At 31.8% G+C, this 26,365-nt stretch overlaps 1 protein-coding gene across 5 annotated transcripts in view; it reads left to right on the top strand.

The window, feature by feature from the left end:
- Nucleotides 1-25,375, top strand: part of cno (adherens junction formation factor afadin) — a 125,686-nt gene extending 100,311 nt beyond the window's left edge. For 2 of the 5 annotated variants that reach the window (XM_076451786.1, XM_076451788.1), the window contains exons 20-31: nt 525-598; nt 1,659-1,777; nt 2,936-3,079; nt 4,924-5,299; nt 5,731-6,021; nt 6,420-7,040; nt 8,285-8,399; nt 13,674-13,733; nt 15,301-15,480; nt 18,759-18,989; nt 21,993-22,106; nt 22,711-25,375. In XM_076451786.1, coding sequence (XP_076307901.1) covers nt 525-598; nt 1,659-1,777; nt 2,936-3,079; nt 4,924-5,299; nt 5,731-6,021; nt 6,420-7,040; nt 8,285-8,399; nt 13,674-13,733; nt 15,301-15,480; nt 18,759-18,989; nt 21,993-22,106; nt 22,711-23,523 — 3,138 coding nt within the window. In that variant the 3' untranslated portion in view covers nt 23,524-25,375. The remainder of the gene's footprint in view (nt 1-524; nt 599-1,658; nt 1,778-2,935; nt 3,080-4,923; nt 5,300-5,730; nt 6,022-6,419; nt 7,041-8,284; nt 8,400-13,673; nt 13,734-15,300; nt 15,481-18,758; nt 18,990-21,992; nt 22,107-22,710) is intronic. The other 3 variants (XR_013012984.1, XR_013012985.1, XM_076451789.1) reach the window with 3 other exon arrangements.
- The last annotated feature ends 990 nt before the right edge of the window (nt 25,376-26,365 follow it).

A 26,365-nucleotide genomic window follows, 5' to 3' on the forward strand; every position in this document is an offset into this window, starting at 1 on the left:
TTGTATCTTACATTCTTTTAAATCATCATTTTATACTGTTTTTTTGTTGCTTTTTTTAAAAAAACAAACTTAAGATGAATTTTTAAGGTAAGCATTTTCAGGTCTGAGACCTGAATAAGTAATAAACAATTTTTTTTTTAATTTGTAAACTAGTTTTTCAATACTGTAAAGAATATTTTTAAATTATATTATTAATAAAATTACACCTAAATTTTTCAGTACTGCTACAAATTAATCAGAAGGTAGCTTTTCTTTCTGAATATTAACAAAAAATTTAGGAACCTTGAAAATGTTAACATTTTTATTTTTTACTGTGCTGTGCATTTGTTTTTAAATGTGTATTTATAATGTTGTTTTCTGATGAAATTGTTAGTAACTTTCTGAAGAAAAAGCTAATCTTTTGAATTGTATTTTTATTGACGCTGTTCAATGTACATGTTCTAAATACTAATAAAAGATAAATAGAATAATAAACTTAAAATGAGAGGTAAATGGAGCTGTTAAAATAAAAATTGTCTTTGTAGGATGGGCGACTTCAAGCTGGTGACCAGCTACTTAAAGTAGACGGACAGTCTTTAGTTGGAATTTCTCAAGAAAAGTGAGTTTATGGGCCTTATTTTGTTTAAATGTTATTTTATTTATCTGTATTTTGATTTACAAATACCAAATATAATATCTTGACAGAAACAAGTTACCTTCTGTTTTCTCTTTTGCAAGAGCTATTATTGCAGAAGGACAGCTTTCTGTAAACTATTGACCAAATAACCAGCCTTCTTGTCGAATTACCCAGTCATGCGTATGATGTTATGAGTGCTTTCTTTCATTTTTGCTCCCTTTAATTTTCTTATCTAATGTAATCAATTTTTAAATTTTACATTTTAGTTACTTTACACACACACACATTATATATAAAACAAAAAAGAAACATAAAAGTTTAATATTTATGTCTGGATTCTGTTTTTCTTTTGAGTTCCCAGTGAAATTTAATACTGTTCTTCTGTAATAATGATGATAGTAGTAGATAAACTAATTTTTGTATATTTTAAGAATGTCCTAAATTAAGATTTCCAGGAATGAAGAAGCTTGCAAAAAAGAATAAATGTAATGAACCTATAAATAACAAATAATTAAAAATTCTTGATAGTTTCAACAGTGATCAATAATTCAAACTTTGTGCCATTGTAGACCACCAATCATAGAAAAATAACCTGTAAGGCCTAGGTACTCATTCTTATGGAGCAACCATATGTCATGAACACCCCTATAAATAATGTTCTTTGTTTGCTTGTTACTGGTATTGTGATAATTGTCCTTTGGTTTTTTAACATTTTTGGTAAATTGAATATATTAAGTATATTTGGTAGTATATGTTGTTTTCTATTTTCCTTAATACATCAACTTTTGTTTTGCTTATATTTAATTTAAGGTTGACAGATATTTTATGTATGTTTTTATAAATTTATTATTTAAGCCCTCTTCACTTAATTTTTGTCTACAGGTATAAAATATAAAACAAAACATTGATTTATGTAATTTTTTCTAGAATATATTGAATGTAACAGCTTACCTTTTTTTTTTTCTCTTTATTTATGTAGATTTATAAGAAATAAAAATAACATTAAAAATTTTCATTTGCTTGTTTTTAATATTTTGTTCAGGGCTGCAGAGTTGATGACCCGTACAGGTCCAGTTGTCACACTAGAAGTAGCCAAACAGGCAGTTGTGTACCACGGACTTGCTGCTTTATTAACACAACCCTCTCCTGTTATGCCACGAGGTGAAAACCACTATTCTTTTCTTACAGATGGTTCTTGTTATTGAATAGAGCTTGCAAAAAATCAACTTTGGCAGTTTTGAAAATTTCTAAAAAATTATAGTCCATTGATATGTATTATAAATTATCTCTGAAATGTCTCCAACTTATTATGTTAAGTATTTCAATTTCAAATAGCCAGACATTTTAATTTTAATTTAGAAGTTAATTAAATGTCAATAAGATTGGTAAACACAGTTTCTGTTTGTAACACAAGTATATTTTAAAATACAATTTATAATAACTGTTATTACAAATAATGATTTATATACAAAAGTCTTTGAAACTTGCAAAAAAACATTGAGTCTTCTGTCTGGTTTGGAACTGAATATTGTGTTGATGGTTCATGATGAGTGAAATACTTTTGAGTTGATGTAGTATACTTAACTAGTTACCCTTTCACACGCAAGCTTTACTCTGCTAAAGTTAGGCAACATCTTTGTAGAAAACTAACATTCGGAGTTAATTCACTGAAGTTAAATGCTTTGAAATGTTAAATCTATAAACATTTCTGGTCAAACATTTGTAGTTTTCTTTTGTAGGGTGAAGTTCTTAATAGTTGAGCTGTCAACAATATTAAAGATACACCACTGCTTTCATGAAACAAATTTTCTACATATTTAAAGAACAGATGGGACTTTTGCAATACACATTTTAACAATATAAGATGTATGCATTTCTATATATATAAAACTGAAACACATAGATATTACAATAAATATATAATAGTTAATCCATTACATCATATAACCAATTGGCATTTAAATTTATTAGGACATTAAATGCTACATTTTTGTTTTTAATGATTGATATGCAAGTATAATTTTATGGTGATGGAATATAAGTGTATTCTTACAATGTTTTTTTTTTTTTTATTTCAATCCTATACAAGTTACACTGACAAGAGATAAGTGCGTTCTTTTATGTAGAGACTCCAGAATTCTTTTCCATGTATTTATATTTCCTGGCACATTACAATGTTGCTTCTTAAAACAGGAAAGTTTTAGGTCAAATAATTAGTCAGTCAAATAATTTAGTATATTCAGTCAAAGAGGAATTACATACTCATTTTTTTTCTTTTGAAATAAATTGAAGATAAATGTTTAGGGTATGCATTTTCAGGTCCCAGACATTTAAGTGAGCGGGACATTCCCAGTCGAGTTCAACATGACAGAGATCCTGAACGTTATAGAAATATTCCATCAGGTGCTCCTCATATGATGCCTGCTCGTATACAAGGCAGCAAGAGTGTGCCATCTTTAGCAAGTTAGTGTAGTTAGAAATTATTTCATGTAAAATCTTTAGTATTGTTTTAAGTCATGTTGTCAGACAATTTTATAGAAGTGGTTTCAAAAACAAAGTTGCTAACCCTAATAACTTAGAATTATAGTATCAGATTACATCACAGAGTCTTAAGCCTCAGAGCCTAACAAGGTGAGTTTATGTGAGCATTTAAGACAGGCAATTAACCCTAACAAGTTAATGGTTTGTGAACTGGTGTTGAGATTTTTATCTTTGTCATGTTAAATTCTGTTAGCTCTCAATTCATATTGTTATTGAGATAAAGTAGGTATCAGAATATAAACATAAAAACATTTTCTGTTATAAGTTAGTAAAATTACTTAAGTTGTCTAGAAATATTTTGTTGTTTCAGGTATTTAAAATTTCTTGAAATCAGATTAACTGATTATTTATACTTATTTATAATAATATCATTATATTAAAAAAGAAAAAAATTGTTGGTTCAGATGTCCTCTAGATAATACTGTTTTATAAGGTAAAAACAAAATCCATAACTTTGATTGTATTAAATATGTAAATTTCAACAACAAAACCTGCAGGTAACAATATTATCATCCATGACTGAGTGGCTCAAAGAATAGCTCCAAGTTTGTTTTTTTCGATTACAATCTTTTAGCTCATATTCCTGTCATATTTAACCAGTTTGAGATTTACCAACAGATTGGGACTCACCCAATTGACATATTTGACCATGCTCAAAGTCTTGTAGATTAATTTACTATAAAAGAATTTCAGGTTGAGGGTAGGTTGACAGAAATCCTGGTGAATGATAAAATTTGAATCAGGTATACATGCCTCCATGCTTGTTATTGGTGGTGATGCACAAAAATATAGCTAATAAAAAAAAGAGTAAAAAAATGTCTAGTTCCGCCTAAAAGAGTTCCACCTGCCATAGCTATTGAAGATTCCCTCTTGTTGTAATTTAAAGTGCTAGGAAGGACTAAGAATACTGACTGAATAATATTAGAATTTGAATAACTGTGGCTTTCTGTTATTAAGCTTATTTTGTATTCCTGAGTGCACGAGACAGTAGCATTGCAGTGTGTTTATTTTCTGTCTTTTGTTATGTTGTCTGGCAAGTTTAAAAGCTCATTAAAACTTAACATAAGATTTGGATTGGTATCATTTGTGTATCATCCTACAGTTTTACGTTAAGGGTAGAAGTAGTAATGATTATCTTTTATCACTAATTGCTATCCTGCTTTGAAAGTGAATACAAAGGCTATGAAAGTCATACAGACTTTTTAACTGTCTTATTTGAAGATCTGTCTATAATGAAGTAAAATATGCAACATTCTTTCCTTGAAGTGTTTGTTTTTGTTGTAGTCATGAATATTTTGTCCTTTTTTTTTTTCTCTTAGTGCCTGGAATTCTGTGTGTCAGGGTTTTTGTGTGTCTACATATGCAAACATATAAAGATATTTAAGGTTAATAGATAGCATATTGCAAATACAGCTATGTGGTCCTTCCTTTGTTAGATACTTTTATCAATATGACGTTTTTACCCATTTCATATTGTTTTGTTTTTATATCCTCTATACATGATACTTTGTTTCTAGGTTAATTGTTTGTAATTTGTAAACAAATACCAAAGATAAGGAAATACAATTGTTATTCCCTCTTTCCTTTAGACTTTAAAAAGTGTTACTTTATGTACATATCTGTGTACACGCGCACGCATATACATGAATATGTATATATAATACATTTTTCTTCAAACTCTCGTAACTGATTTTTTTTTTTATTTACTTTTATCTATCTACATGTATTTAATAAGCCAATTTCCAGAGTGAAACTTCTCATTTCAGCTGGTCACCCACCTTCTGAGCCACTTCAGCCATCACCAACAGGCAACTTACGACCACATGATGTGTACAACCCAGGATACAGCCGTACATCATCCACCACCTCGATTCCAAAGGCAACAGAATTTTTGGGGTCAACTCAAGAAGGTAATACTCGTTCCAGATCAACAAGTAACCTTCATCCTGATGCCCATTATGATGGTCGACAGTATAATGGCCCAGTGCCTGGACAAGGTGGACCACCTCCTTACTCTCACGTGAATCGTCCCACTTCGCAACCTAATCTTCTTGAGCAGCAACAACCACCAGTCCCAGAAGAACGACACTATCAGAATATTAGCATGTACCAACATCAGAATAACCAGATACCTGCTGCAAGGTTAGTGTTAATTAAAAATACTATCATTAAAGTATGCAGATTATATGAGCATTGTTTTTAATGCTGCATCCAATTCATCTGTGCCTTCATAAGGGAATTTATTGTGTATTTATCTTGTAATTTATATTATACTACTAATAAGGGGCATAATGTGAATCTTGAGGGTTTGTAGGGATTTCAAATAACATTTTAATTGGATCATTTTATTTCATATACTAATAGTTATTTTGTGAAACTAGAATTTTATTTTTGCTACAGTATATATAAATGTAGTCCTTTGAAGAGTCTTTGTATCTAAATTTCAAACTATGATTGATTGTTTCCCTTTCTAAATTACTTCCTCTGAACGTGTGTTGGTTATTAATATGTAAACTGAAATGTATAAGTTTCAGAAAATTATATTATGTCTACCTTTTTTCCTGTGTTCCCAGACCATCTCCCCAGCCTCCAAACAACCTTTACCCTCAACAAGGTCATCCACCACGAGTTCATCATGGCTCTTATTCATCTCTGCATCGTTCAGAACAACCACAGCCAGCTCCACAGTCACCTGTTGACCGTAATCGACCACTATCTACACTAGTATCATCCAGGGAACAGGAGCAGTATGCTAATTCAGTTGGCTTTCAACAGATTCCACCATCAGCTTCATCCCACCGAACGCTTGGGCGACAATATAGCAATGGTCCTCCAGACCCTTTTTATGAACAGAAGGACCCAAGGTGAATTAAGCTGTTCATTAACTTTGAAAGTTTATTGGCCTGTTTTAGTTCAACTTAGATTCGTGTTTGAAGGAAAAAAAACTGATGTATTGATATTTCCTTAGTGAGCTTGAACTGATGAACTTCACAGTTGACACCTAATGGGAATGCTTAAGTAAATGTTTCGTGTGCAAACACCCATGGTTTTATGATATTGAAACCGAGATTTTTTATTCAAATATTGGTTTTCATTTTTGGTATTAACCTTTACACTTATCACTCATTGAGTAATTAGTCTTCTATTATCAAATCTTTGAATAAATATTGGCACTTGTTATTTGCGTTTTTTTTTCACACGAACATTAATAACTGAAAGTTCAGAATTTGATGGTGAGAATGAAATTAATTTTTCCTTGTAGGAAATATGGACACTATGATCAGTTTCACCCTCAAAGTGAGCCTCGTCCAACCACTCTAGAGGGAGCATCTTATCCTGAACATTATCAGGGTAACTATACCCAAATGCCGCCATCCCATAATCAGTCTTATACAATGGATTCTAGGCAACGAGATATCCTTCGACAGGAGGCAAAAATGGAAGAGATGCAAGAAGAGGTGCGACGTCGTGAAGAAAGAGAGTTGATGCAGCAGCAGGCTAGGAATAACGTACAGTGGAATAATAGGCCAGGTTATATGATAGGACCAGGGCAACGGCAACATTCAGTTAATCAGCCAATCAATAGACAGCATAACTTTATTCCTCGTGGTCCACCCCAACCTGCTCCTAAGCCTCAACATCCGTCAGACCAAGGTTTCCCAGCAAATAAATCACAAAGGTCTGTGACATCGGGGAGACAACCATTAAATGGACACTCGTGGCAACAGCCTCCACCTCAAGTGAGTTATCGATATGGGGCTGCAGGATACCCTCCACCCTCAACAGAAACTTCAAATAATCGAATCCAAATGCAACCTAGTAGACCTAGTCAGCCTGAACCTAAACAAGCAGGAATACTGCGAGGTCAGACTGCACAACACAAGTAAGTATAAGACACTAGTTCCTCTTTAAAAAAAAAATACTGGTGGGTGTTCGGAGCATTTTGCATCAGTGACAGAAAACAAAACTAAACAAATAATTTTAGACTTTAGTGAAAATCCATATTTTTTCTTTCCACCGTACAGGCATTAAATAAATGGTTGTTGGTTTTTAATTCTTTCTGTTCCAGTAATTGTATAGAAAAGGCTTAAGTCAGAGACAGATTAAGGTTAGGAGGAGAGCAAGAAATTAATTTAAAAAACTTATTGAAAATCTTGTGTTTTCAACTGTTTCCATTTGTTTGCCATTTCATTTAAACCTGTTATTTTGTAATTTTTAATTAATATATTCTTGCTGCTTGTTATTTCATAAGTATTTACTTGGCCATTGAACAAAAAATTCATTCTTATGATATTATGAAAATTCATTGTTACTATTTTAGTATGAATATGCGTATATTATCTCCTCGTTAATTGTGGTTGGATATTTCTCAAACTGTTGTTTATAAGTATTTCTTTGTCTGGTCCTGGCTTAACTATTATTTTGAATTAAATGCCAAACGAATGTTATATTGTATATTATGTAATGTTATAATTTTTTTAAAATGCTGAATAAGGACAGTTTATATTATACAATAATTTCATTTTGCCAAATGAATATGATTGGCTGAAAACAAAACCATTTGAAACCGTTTTCCTCAGTATTTGTATTGTTGCCTACACCAAACTAATAGAACTTTTCTCTGGTGAACAATTGCACATTTTGGGACAATATTGCTTAAACTTGTGCAACTATAAGTACTTTGTTTAAAGTTATGATACTGAATGAAATTAAATATTGGTTAAAAGGGGGTGGGGTTACATACTCTTTTTTTGTTTCAGGTGTCTGCTTTTTTAAGTATAGCAGGTTGAGAAGTCAAATTGTATATTACTGGTTGAGATTTGTTGATAATATTGGTAATAATACCAATAATCTGTTAAAACACTTCTAGTTTCAAATTAGAACTTGACAGTTTATCTTTTAATGAGATTTAAAACTTAAGCTGCATGATTGTTACATATATGTGTTAAATGTGGTTGTAGTTATTATCACTGTGATACTTTACTTTGATGCTAATTTAGGAAAAAAAAAGGCTTTGGTTATAGAAGCTGATGTCATCAGTAATTTAAAATTTGAAAAACAAATTAGCTCAAACACCTTTTGTTTTCACAGAGATTAAGCAGTTTCGTTTCTCTATTTGATAAACAGAAAATTACTTGAACAACAAGCTTCGAATTTAGGCAGTCAGCAACCACTCCCTCAAGTGAAGAAAGAAAACAGTTTAGTGAGTCCGTCTCCTTGGGACCGAGAGGCAAAAGAAAATGTAAGTTCAATTTTTTTATATTTTGAAAAGTATTCATACTGTCCCAGTGTTATAATGTTTCTTAATTGTTGGTTTAGTTTTCATAATTTGTTTTGTAGTTGAATGGTGGTTTCATTATCAAAGGATATTTTCATGTTTGGCTGTAGTTAATGTTAACATTTTGTGAAGTATCTTTATATTATGTATGGTAGTAATTACATTATTAAGTTTTAAAAACTTTTTTTAAATTGTTCTCTACAGATGTGTAAATCTAACTTTAAAAGTTCAGGGTAGACATATTATCAACAACTACTAAGTATAAGTAAGTAGTTCCATTTAAAAAATAGAACTGAATCACTTTTCTTATCACAGTTGTTAATGAAGATTTTTAACTGTTTTGTGTTAGTTTAATATGTTTTAGTTTGAAGTAAATTTGAAATATTAATTTTGAAAATATGAACTTTTCAGTAGAAAGATATTTAATTTCTGTAGATGATCTATTATTCTACAGGCCACATCTGGAAGAAGAAAATTGACTTAATTAACTCTAGATTTGGTCTGGAACAGTTTATCTGAAGTTGTAGCACTCATGTGAACATGGAACTATACTTATTGATGCTTCATTAAACTATAACTTTCAGTGATTCTTATGTGTTTGTTGTACACAAAAAATTGAAATTTTAATAATGTATTTATGTTAAAGATTTGACTGTGAATTTCTAAATGGGATTACTAAATCAACCTGAGTGTAAGGTGATTTTTCTTGCTAAAAGTAAAAATCTTACTTTCCGTCTGAACAGTTTTCATATTTAATTTACACGATCTCTAGAACTTCCTACATAAATATTAAAAGTTTTTGTTGTTTTTCAGTAAAACTTTATATTTTATCTCATTAGGTGTGTAAAGTAAAATATGAATTGCTCTTTAAGTGTTTAGAATGTCTTCAATTCATAACAGACAATTATTTGTATATTCTTCAGCATAAGCTACTAGCTTTTCTCGTTTGCTATGATTAAAAGTGTGATTAGACGATCTTAGAGTGCACTTAAACTGCGTCACAGTGGGACAGTTTTATGTATACAAACAACTAGCTTACAAATACTCCAAGTAATGTGCTTCGTGCTTCTGCTGTGGTATCAAGTGTCACAAATAATTTGTTTAATTTTTTCCTTTACGTTTTCTTATTTAAACAAGTAAATTTTTAATCTTTACAGCTTAGTTACTTTTAATGCAATAATAGATATATACATAAAAATAAATAAAGAGATTTACTACTTGTGCCCTGATTCGGGCCTTTTGCCATTGATGGGCAAGTTATTCCAACTCTACTGTTTTTGTGATTGTCCACACAAATTATTCATGTTTATTTATTTCGGTATGCATTTTAGAGCAGAAAACATTATCCTGCAAAGAAATAGAATGCCCTGAAACTAGTAGTTTTACTGGCTTTCTGACATAGCTATTAATAGATTTAAAAAGAAATTCCATTAGCTGCTTGATATGGACATCACAATACCAAAAAAATTAAACTAAGGCTAAATATTTAATTATGAGCATCACAAGGAATTAACCTGTGTAAAGAATATTTTAAAGAAAAGCCTGTTTTTTCTATTTGTTATAAATAATGTGTTAGCAGTGTCAGAGAATTATGGTAGTTTGTCTATAAAAAAAAAATTATGTTGGAGAAACACATAATGTAGGTTTGACATTTCAGTTTTTATCTCATTAAAGCAGAAAAGATTGAAGGCTATAAGTTTATATTCTGACTTTCTAATATTTTTGTAGTATGTGTTTGTGATTTAGTCAGACACTCAAAATATTTTAAGGGTATAAAGAAAATTGGGCAATTCTGTGTACATTTGTATCACACGACATAGACAAGTCAAAATTGTAACTTATTTGAATGTTTCATTTTCAAATTAAGAAATTAACGGATAAAAATTTGAACTGTGAACAGTTTTAATGCTAAGTTTGTTAATGTATACCAGTAATAAAGGTATTTCAGTTAAGTTTTGTATCTAACTAAAAACGTCGCAGCATCCTTTCCTTGCCCGTGTCTGTATCCAGAAAGTTAATGGTTAGGGTCCCTCATAGCTTAGTTTTATATCGATTCCAACTCCTCAAGTAGTACAAACAGTGTTGATTTTATAATCTGAATCATGTTGCTTAGTTACTGTTAATTAAAGGTGGGCAAAGAGAATAATTTGATGATCAGTCACTTATTACATTTATTTATTATTGTCTTTTGAGTCTTAAACAGTTGAAATAATCAAAAACAGTAACAACTGAAAAGATTAATTTCAGTTAGTTGATTATTTTTATTACATTAATGGATTTAACCATAATTTTGATTGACTATTTTACTTGACAATAATTAGTATAATTAATAAATCTTAAATAATTATTTTAATTGTCCAGTACTACAGCTAATACAGTTTGAGTTAATATTTTCTTTTATTGAGCTGGAAGCAGTGCTTTCAATAGGGTTGAAGGATAATTAATAAAATACAAGTCTGATGTTATTTGAAAGATAACAGTTGTGTAGCAGAAGGCTGTTGGAATAGTTAATTTATGTGGTGATCTGGTGACTAAATAATTCTTGTTTATCTGGGTCAAGTCTGAAAATCAAAATACTCTTAACAGTGTTCACAAGTTAACTGTTTTAACAATTGTTTTTAACCGTATAAACATTTTTAGAGTTAATTATATTTTAGGTTTAAATATATGTGGAAAGGTAATTTTTATTCTAGGTGTATACTTCTGATAACTTTCACAGAATTTCTTTATAAATGTTTTGCTTCATATTTCGATATTTGCCTTTTTAAAAATTGCTCAATATGTTAAAAAAAATGAAAATGGAAAAAACAATGGATTTAAATCAGTTTTATGAGTTAATGATGTTTAAAAGAAAAATGTTTTTCTGAAACTTAATGTGTCAGAAAATAAATGCTTTAAAGTTGAATAAATGTCAGTCATCCATTTCAAATTGAAAAAGTTTGTAGTGCTCCCATCTATAGTTTTAATATTTTATATATTCTATTGTATCGGGTATATCTGACATTAGGCAAAAATACTATAAATAATTTTTGTATTTTGATTAATGAATAAAGGAGATGGTGGTATATATATACATCATATTCTTCATTATCATGTATCAGTGTTTCATCTTGCATTTGTTCTTTTCAAATGCTATTATTATCCTTTCCAGTGAGATTAATTTAAGAAAAATATGTTTGAAGCTGTTCAAAAAAGTATCCTGATAAATTAAGTGGTGAACATTGTTATGTGGTGTTGAAAATATAAATTGACCCTGTATCTACATGAGGTGAAATTAATTTCAGAATCACTCTGATCCATCAAAGAAATATAATTTTTTTACAAATGCATTTTTAGTATGCAAGTGATTTTAAACATTTCTTATTGTTTCTTAAGAGGTGAAAATGTGTAATGGTCTCACAGAAACATGATTGTTATGACAAAAAATGTGTGAAAGGTCTTACAGAAACATGTTTGTTACGCAAAAAATGTGTGAAAGGTCTTACAGAAACATGCTTGTTACGCAAAAAATGTGTGAAAGGTCTTACAGAAACATGCTTGTTATGCAAAAAAAACATGTGAAAGGTCTTACAGAAACATGCTTGTTATGACAAAAAAATGTGTGCAGAAAATGGTATTAGAACTAAAATATTTAAATATGGTTTTACAAAATTATTTATAATGGTTAAAATGTGTGGAAGTGGTTTTTATAAAAACTATTTTTGTTAGGTGTAACAATATGTGGAACAAATATTATTTTATAAAATTTGTTATCTAAAAATATGTAAAGAAGATAGAATATTTTTAACTGTAAGAATATGGGGAGGTATTAGAAAGCATTGTAATATAATAAGTTTAAGTATTTAAAAAAGCATGTCTTAAAAATTTTTACTAGTTCTGAAAATATGTAAAACAAATCTCAAGTAAAATTTACAAAGTCAAAAATGCTATGAAATATTTTTACAAGAATATCCTTGTTGTGAGCCATTTTGATTAAAGTTAGAAATTGTGTCTGTTAAGATATTTTTGATAGAACACCATTATGATATTTAATTATTAGAGCATTAATAAATGTTTGAAATGTATGTATGTTGATTAACTTATATTTTGAAGTAAGAAGTTATGGTCTTAAACAACAGTTTAATACTTAGTTATCTCTACTTAATGTTAGGTTGTTCCAGAATTGTTTAAAAGACAAGTCAGTGATTGTGTCAAGTAAAATTTACAAAGTCCAAAAATGCTATGAAATATTTTTACAAGAATATCCTTGTTGTGAGCCATTTTGATTAAAGTTAGAAATTGTGTCTGTTAAGATATTTTTGATAGAACACCATTATGATATTTAATTATTAGAGCATTAATAAATGTTTGAAATGTATGTATGTTGATTAACTTATATTTTGAAGTAAGAAGTTATGGTCTTAAACAACAGTTTAATACTTAGTTATCTCTACTTAATGTTAGGTTGTTCCAGAATTGTTTAAAAGACAAGTCAGTGATTGTGTTACATCAGTCTAAGCTAAAATATTAGTCTTTTTCAATTTGCAAGACTGGTGATGCAATTAGATCAATATAATAACAGCAAATGGTTAAAAACGTCAAGTAAACTGAAAGATAGACTGAAGTTTATAGGAGACAAGCCAGTAGTTTACAAATATCCACTTTGAAGGTTATAATCACACTGAAGGATTTCACTTTTAAATTTAAAGTTAACCACATATAGTCATTGCTATGGTTAGTTGAAGCCAGTATGTTTTCCATGTTTTTGGCCATGATGTATTTTATTTTTCTTAAGTTTGAAGATGAGAAAAATAATTTGGAAAAGATCCAAAATTCATGTTACGTTTAAGTTCGTAATAGTGAAACTTCAAAGTCTTTTCCATTGTGGCACATGTTTTGTGTACTTGTAGAGATTGTAACAGGAAAGATTAATCTTGGTAAATTTGTTTTATTGGTATATAATTAAAACAGTTCTGTAAGCAGATTGACTTGGTGCCTATCTTGTATCTTTGCAGTGAATTATCATAATATCTGTGTTCTTACTCTTATCTTTCATCAAAGAATTTAAAGATAAACTTGAGATAAAATACGGAGTTTACAAAAAGAAAATATTTCATATATCTTTGTGTTCACAGAGTTCAATGTTTAGAAGAAGTAATTGTAGTATATTTCATGTTTGTTAGTCTACCAATTAAACAGAATAATTTCTATCCAAGTTATTTTGAAATAGATCTTCTCACTACTGTTTTTGCTCTTTAGATGCGTTTTGTGCCCGCTATCTCGCACACTTCCCCTTCTCTTAGAACAGCTGTTGACAGTGTGAGTATGCAGGCCTTTAAAAAGTGGTTTTAGATAAGTCTCCCTGTGTGATGTAGACAACAAAGTGAAGTTGGTTTTAACCTTTGTTTATGCATGCATGTAAATGTTTTATTTTAAAATTCTCTTGAGGCCACGAGTGACATAAGTCAACTACTATAGCATGTATACCAAAGTGAATTGAAGAAATTGGTTTGGCCCAATGATTATTTATTATTTGACTGTGAAAATGCAGGGTCTGCTTTGGCTATCACAAACCTGATCTGTATCATTTGCGAGTGTTAATCTTTCAGGATAAACACTTTCAGATCTGAACAGTAAACTTTCTGATAGCATTAGTTATTTTTTTCAGAAATTTGCAAGGATGTTGAAATGGAAAGAAAAGAAGAAAAATCCAATTTAGACCTTAATTGTTGATAACAAAAAAAAAAACTGGATAAATATTTTAAGTTCAGTTTTTGTGACACATCAGTTTTAATACATGTGAACGTAAAAAAAATAAATTGTAGGAAAACTGTGCAATTCTAGTTTCATTTTTGGTACTAGCACTAAAATTATGGAATGTCTTTTATGAATCTTAACACTTCAAACCTCTGATAGATTCAATTATAAAATACAAAATAACAAAATTATGTTAATCTTTTTATTTAAGTTCCAAAGATGTCCTTGATCAAGCATGTGAATGCCATCATTGTGACTTGTAGTTTTTGTGTGGCCTGTAGAGCACTTATTCCCATTATGTTAATTGATAAGTACATTGTATATTTTGCACTTAATTTTAATAATGTAGTAAATGCTAATAAAGTTTCTTTTAATATGAGATAAATTTTTGTCATAGTCAAAATGTATCAAAACATATAAAATTATAACTGGTAAAACAGTTTTAATAACATTTATTCCATCTTATATTCATTCATTCTTCATTCTGACGGATTACTAAAATGTTTGTTAGGTCACATTATTGTACCTTTTATTGCGTGTCTTACTAATGCACAGCTATTCATCAACATTGTAGAAATGTTATGTTAGCTTGGTAATGATCTATTAACACATATTTAAATATACAAATCTTGAACATCTGTTTGACTGTGTTAAAATAAACAGCAGTCCTGACATTGACTGACCTTGGCAGTGTGTTAAACATATTGCAGCTGTGCTAGTGTATTTGACATTTTGTTTATTTATAAAGCAATCCTAACATTGATCAACCTTGACAGCGTGTTAAACGCGTTAAACATTTTGTTTATTATACAACAGTCTGATGTAGAAGTTGACAGAAGTTGAATTCTTTGCAGTTTTGGCATAATATCTGACAGAAATTAAAAGATACAAAGCCTTTCTCTGCTTGACAATGGAGCAAAAGAATTTATAATGCTGCTAGTCAACTAGACAGAATGTTTAAACTTCAGCTCATCTTGTTAATCTACCTGATAAATTGTTTTAGGATGGTCTGACTTCATCAGTGTTCAGTTCATTTTTGCATGCTTTGGTTTTTATCATGTAAGAAGGAAAAATCCCACAAATGCATGTTATTGTTCAAGTATAGTTCATGATGTGATATTATTAATAGGAATTAAAACAGAGAGAGGAAAGAGCTCGGCGTGCTCGGGATGATGAAATTAGAGAACTAGAAAGTCTGCCAAGTAGAAATCCTAGACAAGAAGAAAGACTTCGTGCTCTTCGCCTAGAACAAGAATTTCAGAGAAGAGCCGAAGAAGTAGGAGGGGATGACGACGATGACGATGAAGATGTGAGTTTTTTTTTATCTCCTTTCACCAGAACGTCAATACGTATTCATCAATATGTAATCCTTCTTATTCTCTTTCACCAGAACGTCAATACGTGTTCATCAGTATGTAATCCTTCTTATTCTCTTTCACCAGAACGTCAATACGTGTTCATCAGTATGTAATCCTTCTTATTCTCTTTCACCAGAACGTCAATACGCGTTCATCAGTATGTAATCCTTCTTATTCTCTTTCACCAGAACGTCAATACGTGTTCATCAGTATGTAATCCTTCTTATTCTCTTTCACCAGAACGTCAATACGCGTTCATCAGTATGTAATCCTTCTTATTCTCTTTCACCAGAACGTCAATACGTGTTCATCAGTATGTAATCCTTCTTATTCTCTTTCACCAGAACGTCAATACGTGTTCATCAGTATGTAATCCTTCTTATTCTCTTTCACCAGAACGTCAATACGCGTTCATCAGTATGTAATCCTTCTTATTCTCTTTCACCAGAACGTCAATACGCGTTCATCAGTATGTAATCCTTCTTATTCTCTTTCACCAGAACGTCAATACGTGTTCATCAATATGTAATCCTTCTTATTCTCTTTCATTACGATTTTCAGTTTAATATCTTGACAAAGATGGTGTACCTCATAAATTTCCAAACTTGCACAGCATAAGCCTCTTCCTCAGAACATTCTGCATCGTGACTGATATTCCACCTCTACCCATAAATCTACAATTACCAAGTACCTAAATAGTTTTGAGCATCTTATGTATTTGTTTTCTGATGTTTTTTTAGAGGTCTGCAGTCCCCCAAGTTGGGAACCCTTAGACAACCTAATATATCTGAATAATACTCAACCTTAGTACACCTTAAAAAAAAATTGATTCTTTAAATAATAGTTTTGTTTTGTTTTTTCATTCGAGATAAAGTAAAAGAAGTGATTTTTTCTAGGTTAATGTGGTACCTACAACCTCTAAATGAAAATAAATATTAACATTTGTTGGTTAACTGAAAGTACAGGATTGTATTAAGCACAAACTTCTGTACTTAGGTAGGAACTTGGAATGGCTTTCTCTGATAACACTGAGCAGTTGAGGCTGTTATTTTTGCATTGTTAAGCATTTTAGATGTAGAAAAACTAGGTTTACTTGATTTTTTTTATGTTCTAAAACCAAATATTAAACACCAGAAAATAGCTAAATTAGTTGTGTATATTTAGTGTGTTTTTACTTATGCCTTCTGCTCAAAGCCAAACAAGCTTTCCTCTGTCCATCGTGAAATTTCACCTCTTGTACTTAAACTGAGATAATTGAAAAAAATTAATTTTTAGGAGGGGTAGAGAGAACATGTTTTAAACTTTTCAAAGAAAGAAAAAACTGTTTAAACAATCTGATTATACTACATATTCTCCATAATGAAAATATCTAGTTTGCCACACTAATATTTGTAAAATACTGACATGTGTTTAGGAGAACATGACAAACAAACAAGTGAAAATAATAACTTTATTTACAAGGGAAACAATGCTTAAAAATTGTCTTAAAACATTGGAACAGAATACTTCTTTTTCTGTTATATAAATTATTCTGGACAAAACGAGTTGTGAAATTTTGAAGATTAGCCACTTCAGTGTAACAAAATATTGAAACTCTCATGAAACTAGTTCATCAGTATAATTCTGTCTTGTATTGTTTGGATGCCAGTGATGTTATAACTCTGGAAGAACTGTTGTGAGTTGTCTGATGTGTTCATTTATCTAAACTAATCTCCAATAATTTAAGTTAGAATTTATACACAAACAAACTAAAAGCTTGTCAGTTTGCATATGTGGTATTTTGCAGCAGGGACCCAGCAATACAATAGCAAAACAGTTTTCGGTAACTGGAAAAAAAAAATTGTACATTGAAAATGATATTAACAAAAGGTGCTGAAAACTAATAGAATAACAAGAAGGTAAAAACAACAACAACCCTATTTTGTTGTTGAATACATCACATAAAAGGAGTAATCCTTGTTGAAATGTTTGGACCCCTTTCCTGTATGGTTGCTGTTTGTAATTCATCTTTGGCTGTAAAAAATCCACCTCATGAAAATTTAAAACATGCATTGTGATTGGATAAACAGGTGCCAAGATCCAATAGGACTCTTTGTTAGTTGTTACTAAGGGCAGTGAAAGACTTGCACTGAACTAAGACAGGTCAAGAGACTGAGAGAGATATTTTCAAAACAATAATCCATTCAATATCATCTGTTTTAAAGAATCATGCATTGCTTATAATAATTACATTTTATCTTGTAGAACCTTTTACCATCATAGAAGGTAGTATTTCATCTCATGTGCCAGTCATTTAACCACAAGATCTTGCTCAAATGTGGCCCTTGATTTTTTATATTAGTTACTTGGTCCAACTGTGGTAAACATCCTCAGTTATTTCAAATTGACGTGTAAACATTGTTCTATAGAGCTTTAACTATGACATCTCCACAGTTTGTCTGTTATTCATTTGATAAAAACTATATCTGTCGTGATTTAGCTCCAAGAATTTGTGGGGTCTGTGGGCAGTAATAGGATGATTTGTGTGTGCTTCATTGATACTTGGTAGTCCAAATATACAAGACGTTGGGATGAGGAACATACTATGTGGCCATGCCTCACTAAATAGACTCTAATTGCTATTTATACTGATGCTATATGTGCACCAATGAGTTTCACAAATGTTTTATTAAATACAATGCTGTAATGGGACATCACTTTGTCAAGAGGAGACCTTCAATTTCCAAAAACATTTCGGAGGGAGGTTTCGTCAGACATCCCTAGCAGCATTTTATGCTGCCTGATTTTCTATAAAGAAGATTTTGTACATGGAAATCAACAAGTCATATCTTCCACAGCTGCTATAATGTCATGGTTGAATGGTATTGAAACTAATTTTGACATTTTTTGGTATTTCGTGTGTGGTGTAATGCCATCAAAAATTGATTAATTTTACGAAGGATATGCGACAGCTTTTTTTTTCAATACACCGTATTCATACACTCAGACCATAAAGTGTATGTACACATCAAGGGCTTAAAATTTCTGAGATGGGCATTGGAAAATGAAGGAATATTAATATGGGTCTGCTTGGGGACTAAAGAACATCCAGAAGACTTGATATGAAAGTTTGGGTAGGATAAACAGTATATCATAGCCTGATAAACAGCTGAAGTAACATGTGCACACTCTCTCTCTCTCTTTCTAGAAAAAATACATGGTAGGATAACAAAAGTAATTCCTCTTTCAGGACCTGATGGAAAGAGCAGAGAACAGGGAACGAATGCTTAGAATGCAAAACGATTTAGAACTCGCCCGACAACGACGGCTGGAGTGGGAGAAAACTCAGTTACAACACCAACAGCAGCAACAGCAACAGTTGTTACAACAACAGAAACAACAGCAGCAAACTCGAACTATACTTTCACCCCAGGAGGAATGGAACAAAAGACATCAAGAAGGTCATATTTATCAGATTGAGGTAATAATAAAATTAATGTCATTATTTCCATTTTCTAACTAGTTAAATGAATCCTAGTTTCAAAACGTTTTGCAGAGATAGGAGGAATCATTCAAGTGCACAACTATGTTTTGTAGATAAGTTCTATCCCATTCTTTGCTCAATGTTATTTTCATTAGCAATATTCAGCTGATGAATCGGTGCTTTTCTTGTTACCATGTAGTTTTGTTTTCATACACTCCGTAATTCTTTTATATACTAAGTTTGTTGTTTTTGATCCTGATCAATGTAAACAACTTGCTTTGTTGTTGATAAACAAAAATATAGTTGAAAGATTCTTTTTTTTTTACACTAATTTTCTCTCCCCACATTTCACAAATACTGAGGTTCAAAACATTATAGTATGATCCACTCTTGAATAACCTTGTACATAAGTGAACCGATATTAGAATAATTACTTCCTTTTGAGTCAGAAAAGTGAAAATTGCAAAGTCAATACTATCAGTAAGATACAAGAAAACAAAATTAACATCTAATTGTTGATGTAAACCTTTCATGAATGCTAGTAGAACCAGTTTTATGGCCTGTTCTCTATTTTTTGAAGTTTAGTAAAAGTAGATACAAATTTTTGATATTTTTTTCTTCTCAAAATTCCATAATATTAAAGAATTTTGTTTTATGTAAGTGAGAATATAGTTGAAGTGTTTAATATGCCATAACATTGGGGTGTATTTATTATTATATTTAATTCCATAAATTGTATTTACTTAGTTTTATATACTGAGCTTCAAAGTGGATTGTTTTCTCTTGGCTTTTGAAATCATTCACATATCCATCAATATATATATATACAACTTCATTACACTTATATGCATGGGTGGGGTCAAAGTGTTCACACCACGACCATTCCATGAGAGAGAGTGTGTTGTTCAATGTGGTATTGTGTCTTTGATATAAGAGTTGTCAACTATTTATTCTGTACTATATTGCTGATTTTGTGACATTTCCTGGAGGGTAAATACCAGACATAGATACAAATGAAAAAAAGAAACAACTATTATTCTGTGTTTTGGAGGTTCCAGAAGCTATGCAAAATTAAGAATGGATGCACGTATGTTTATTTTTCAGACGGACTTCACCTTGCACTCAAACTTTGCTGATTTAGATTGATATCATCAGTTTATTGACATGTTTTGATTGCATGCACTTTTGTAACTCGTCTGATTATTTGTGTAGAACACGTACGTTATAGTTAACCTTCTCCAGTACAGGGTCTGTCTAATGGGTTAACATTCGTAACATGTACTTTTGTAACTCGTCTGATTATTTGTGTAGAACACGTACGTTATAGTTAACCTTTTCCAGTACAGGGTCTGTCTAATGGGTTAACATTTGTAACGTGTACTTTTGTAACTTGTCCGACTATTTGTGTAGAACACGTACGTTATTGTTAACCTTCTCCAGTACAGGGTCTGTCTAATGGGTTAACATTTGTAACGTTTACTTTTGTAACTCGTCCGATTATTTGTGTAGAACACGTACGTTATTGTTAACCTTCTCCAGTACAGGGTCTGTCTAATGGGTTAACATTTGTAACGTTTACTTTTGTAACTCGTCCGATTATTTGTGTAGAACACATACGTTATTGTTAACCTTCCCAGTACAGGGTCTGTCTAATGGGTTAACATTTGTAACGTTTACTTTTGTAACTCGTCCGATTATTTGTGTAGAACTGTCTAATGGGTTAACATTTGTAATGTGTACTTTGTATCGTCCGATTATTTGTGTAGAACACGACGTTATTGTTAACCTTCTCCAGTACAGGGTCTGTCTAATGGGTTAACATTTGTAATGTGTACTTTTGTAACTCGTCCGATTATTTGTGTAGAACACGTACGTTATTGTTAACCTTCTCCAGTACAGGGTCTGTCTAATGGGTTAACATTTGTAATGTGTACTTTTGTAATCGTCCGATTATTTTGTAGAACTCGTCCAGTACAGGGTCTGTCTAATGGGTTAACATTATTTGTGTAGAACGTCCGATTATTTGTGTAGAACACGTACGTTATTGTTAACCTTCTCCAGTACAGGGTCTGTCTAATGGGTTAACATTTGTAACGTGTACTTTTGTAACTCGTCCGATTATTTGTGTAGAACACGTACGTTATTGTTAACCTTCTCCAGTACAGGGTCTGTCTAATGGGTTAACATTTGTAACATTTACTTTTGTAACTCGTCCGATTATTGGTGTAGAACACATACGTTATAGTTAACCTTTTCCAGTACAGGGTCTGTCTAATGGGTTAACATTTGGTTATTTACTGTGGCAAGCTGTCTTCCAGGAAAGTTTTGATCTAACGTATAAACCCATTGAAGTTCTGTTTCGTTAAAGATGATAATTTAACTTTTGTTATGTACTCCAAAGTTAGGTCTACTCTTTAAGTGTTACTCTGATTGATTTTGGAAACTGTTCTTTCAAGTTGTAAAAGTATTGCATTAGCGTGCACGCATTAAAACAGACACTTGTTCAATACTTTGTGCTTTCTCACAGCTATCTGTTTCTGTTAATGTAACACAACTACAAATGATGCAAACGTTTAGGACACTGCTGAGAGAAGTATCTGAACCTTAAGTAAAGTGTTTGTGTCAATCAAAATCTCACATAGTATTCACACCTAGTAGCTAGGCTTATGACACATAAGTGTACAGTAAACAGTTATAATACAAAACAATTTGATAAACCCATGTTTATTTAGCACTAGTAATAGTATTTACAGGATCCAATAATTATTTTTTGGCATCCAAATACAATAAATTGACTGCTCAATAAATTTCTTTTTATGAGCGTTACATCATTGAAACTTCATAGTACATCCATTTTGTTTATATAGTATTGTTATGTTCTTAATTTGTATAATGGGTGCTTTGTTATTTTGATAGCTTAATGTCAGTATAAAATATTTATTGGAGACAGATGTTCTTCCAGATATTCTTTTTCTTCAAGTAATGTTATTTATTTTTCAGGACCAGGGAGAAAGGCTTCGTCACCTACGACTTGAAGAAACAAACAGAAAACGAGAATTTGAAGCAGCTAAAGAGGCCGAGGAACGGTTACTTCAGGAAGCTCGTAGAAGACAGGTAAGTAACAGTTTGGAAAGATTACAGAAGTAAAAGGAAAAATTGGTTTATATTAGAACTTGTATTAATTGGGATAGTAATAGTCTCTAGATTTCGGTTACATTGGAAAGATTTCTTTATTGTTGAGCTAGTCAGTTAGGTACCTAAAGCTTGATATCTTGAACAACCAGGACTTCTGTGGAGTGGCTTTGTTCACACTTGAATTGAAAGAAGTGCACCAGTTTATGTACATTAATCAGTATTAAGTAACAGTTCTTAACCAGTAGAACTATTTTAGTTGCATGTTCTAATTATGTTTCATGTGCATTTCATTTAGAGATTTTTGTTATTTATTGATAAATCTTGTTGTTTTTTTTTAGTTAAAATAATACTGTTGTCAATTGCTAAAAGTAAAAAAAATCCTTTTGTTTTCTTTAAATTAAACTTGAGAATAAAACAAAGTGACAATTGAAACATTTTTCTTATTTTCAGTATGGCATTAAACATGTAGTTTAAATCATGGAAGGTGATAAATTTATTTAATTCACGTTTTCTCTTTTGTTTAATAAATAAATAATGCAGCATGATGCTGGACGTAATTGACTTTTTATTATCATTATTTCAGCATGAGCAAGATCTTATACTGCTTCAGCAACCATCTCAAATATTGGACCCTTCTGGTCAAAACGATGTACCTCCACCCCTTCCCACTTCTCCTCCTCCATTAGAACCATATTCATCTTCTTCAACTGGAACGTTTCAGTATTCTCAGGCCAGCATTTCTTCAGGGGCTATGAGGTTGGATAAACTGTTGCATCCTCAGGGTGAAAGTCATCAACTTGGACCATCTGCTAACTATGTATCTACTGTAGATAGGTCAGGAGGTTTGGCACCTCCTGTACCTGAGAGAAAGTCTTCATTTGAAGTGACTGGTCAGTTTTCAAATAACATACAGCCCACAATACAACAAGTGCTCACCGAGACAAGAAATGGTAACCAGCCTCATGCACCAAAAAAAGTCTCTTTCCATGAGCCTACCCAAGTTTTGGAACCTTTCTCCGGAACAAATGGTAGTCAGAAAAACTTGGACCAACCACCAGCTTCTTTGTCTGACTCTTATACGTTAGACGATATTGACGAAGTACTTAAAACACCCCAGAATCCCCTGAAAACACCACAGAATCCCCTGCCTCGATACGAACCTGGCAGTACTCCGGGGGTCATTGGAGCTCAGGAGTTTTACAGAGATCCACGCCAAAGGATTCAGGCTGAAAGAAACCATCAACAGCATAATCAATCAGCCATACCCGAGAAACTTACTTTCAGGGAGAAGATGAAAATGTTTGCCATGGATGTGGGGCAGGTGGATTCTCCTAAAGAAAGAATTAAAATTTCAAAAGCCCAGAGAGAGATTGAAGGAAACATAAATGGTACATAAAAGGACCAAGCAAAGTACTGAAAAGATACATAAAAGTACATTTGTGTAAATGGTATACAGACAAACAAACTGGTACCTTACTTTCAAACTAATCTTCATTAGAGAAGGTCATGAACTGACCTCGTTTTCATTACAAATGCTCTTTCCCTGATCTTTGACTTTTCTGAAGGTCCCCTGCCTTATTTGGAATATTTTTTTTGTTTTTATAATTTTGTATTTCGTTGTTGTTGCTTAAATGTACTGATGATTGTCTTCCTTTTTTATATATACAGTGTTATTTACATTACGATAATGTTTAAAAGAGTTATCGTGTGATGTTAGAATGTATATGTAAAGTATTTGGTTCATTATCCACCCTGCAGTCTTCATTAGTTCACATTTAGTTTCACTTAATTTCTAATACGATTGAATATTTTCGGGGTGGGTCAGTTACTAATTGAAATTAGAATTTTTTGACATTTATTGTAGTTATTTTATACTGAAGGGGGAAAAAAAAACTTTAATGAATATGGAACCTATTTCTTTTGAAATTATATCGAGCCTTTGTAAAGTCAGTGCCGTTAAACCATGTATTATAAAGTATAATATCTGAGACCCTTAAGAATAGAATTTTACGTGTTTAAAAAATACAGAAAATGATTCACTTCTGATAAGAAACTATGGTCAAGCGCTGCGTTTTACTTGAAGGTAAAATTTTGTGAAGGAACCAGTATTTTCCTTTGTATATTAGAGTATTGTATACTATTTTACTCAGACATTTCTCTTCACATACTTTAAAGTTTTTATTTGTATTCTGAGATTTTACAGTGGAGTTAAAGAGTGTAAGACTGAAACAGTAACATGTTCTGGTTTTGGAAACTTTATTTCAACTCGTAAGAATGGTGTATTTTTTTCATACCAAATGATTTCACTGTTAGGGCTCCAGGTTCTGAAGTGTAGATGATTTACCGTATGAAGACTTCGTGTTTTGTTTTCACCCTCAAGTCAGTAAATAGTGTTGAGATAATGTGGAAAAAATATCTTTTGATGTGGAGACGTGGATGTAGATGTCTGGAATGATCAAAAGAATAGGGCTATTAATATGATCAAATTATTCAGTGAATTGTGTGTGTTCTAAGCCATAACGTGTAAGACATGCGTCTACTTCTGTGTGTTCTAGGCCATAACGTGTAAGACATGCGTCTACTTCTGTGTGTTCTAGGCCATAACGTGTAAGACATGCGTAAACGTCATAGATAAAAAAAAAAAAAAAAAGATATAATGGAAATGTTGTACGTATGTGTACAGGTGTATGTGTGTGCGCGTGCGTGCATGTGAATATATATATACACACACACACATATCATGTAAATTTTACCATATTTTGTTTAGGTGTAACGCTAAGCATATCTTTCATGTTCTTACCTGGTAGTGAAAACGCGCTGTTTATGGGAAAATAAAAATAGCATTTTTTAAATTTACCAAATATTTGTGCATTTAGTTGATGTGATAGGAATTATACCTTCGATCTGTCAAACTTCATTTGTAAGCCAATGACCAGTTAGAAATACACCAAACTTTATTAGTAAGGCTAGAAGCTAAGTATCTCATGCCTTGTTCGTAGATAATCTAGACTTTATATAATAGAGAGAGAGAAGTTAATGTTTTATACAGCGGTTTACTATCAGATAGCTGAAAATGCCTGTAATGATGTGCCTGTGAAATCCGTCCGAGTTATAGAAATATATAAACGTTGATTGGTTTAAAAGTTCGTTTTAACCGCCGAGACCACCATTTCAGGTCGAGCCTTCTGGTTCAAGAAGAGTGTCTTATGTTCTGGCTTACGTCAATAAAGATACCTTTTGGAAGCCAAGTGTGTGTGTTCAGTAGAAGTTAACAACATTCCGATGTCTGGGAAAAAAAAAAAAAAAGCTTTGAGTTTTATGTGGGGTTAAGGAAAAAAATAATCTACTACATATTATTAAGGGCTAGTGGAAGTTAGGTCATGACCATATTTAAATGGTTAAATTTCTACGGAAAGGTGTAGGCGAGTGTATAAGGTTACAAAATATGGAGATAAAACACAAAAATTATAGTATTCAACATAACAGTGCAGGTAGTTAGGGTACTCAATTCGCAATCTGAGGCTCGTTCGCCCTTTCAGTTATAGATGTTATATTTTAACGGTCAAGCCCTATATTTGCTGGTAGAAGAATAGCCCACCATTTGGCAGTGGGTGATGATGGCTAGCCGCCCCCTCTCTCGTCTTTCACTGCGAAATTCAAACCAAACAGTGTAGATACGAGTTTGAAAAATGTAATTTTGCTTAGAAATAGTTAAAGGACGACGCCCACTCACAAGTATATCACTAAATATTTTACGTCACTTCTACAGTGGGCACGGTGTGAATACTGAACCTAAAAGTATAAAGTTATGTTCAATCCCCACAATTTGTTGGTAAAAGAGTTGGCAGTGGGTGGAGATGACTAGCTAGCTGCCTTCCCTCTAATCTTACACTGCTAAACTAGCGCAGATAGCTCTCGTGTAGCTTTGCGTGAAATTCAAAAATAAACAATCGTAGGTAATGAGCAACAGCTCAATACCGAAACAAAAACACTTCACAACAACACACGTGTGGCAACCACATCAAGAAATAGTACACCTAATAAAGGATAGAAGAAAACTACGTTGACAGTACATACAAAATCGAAATCCTACAACAAAAACAAGACAGTTGAGACGCCTTCTGCTCACAATTAAATCACAAAACAGATTCCAAACAATTCTTGACACACTTGAAAAGATATACCAACACTGGAGAAAGAAACAAAGAGTACCTACCACTCGAATCACATGACAAAAC

Source organism: Tachypleus tridentatus, chromosome 8, assembly GCF_004210375.1.
Source record: "Tachypleus tridentatus isolate NWPU-2018 chromosome 8, ASM421037v1, whole genome shotgun sequence".
Lineage (NCBI taxonomy): Eukaryota > Metazoa > Arthropoda > Merostomata > Xiphosura > Limulidae > Tachypleus > Tachypleus tridentatus.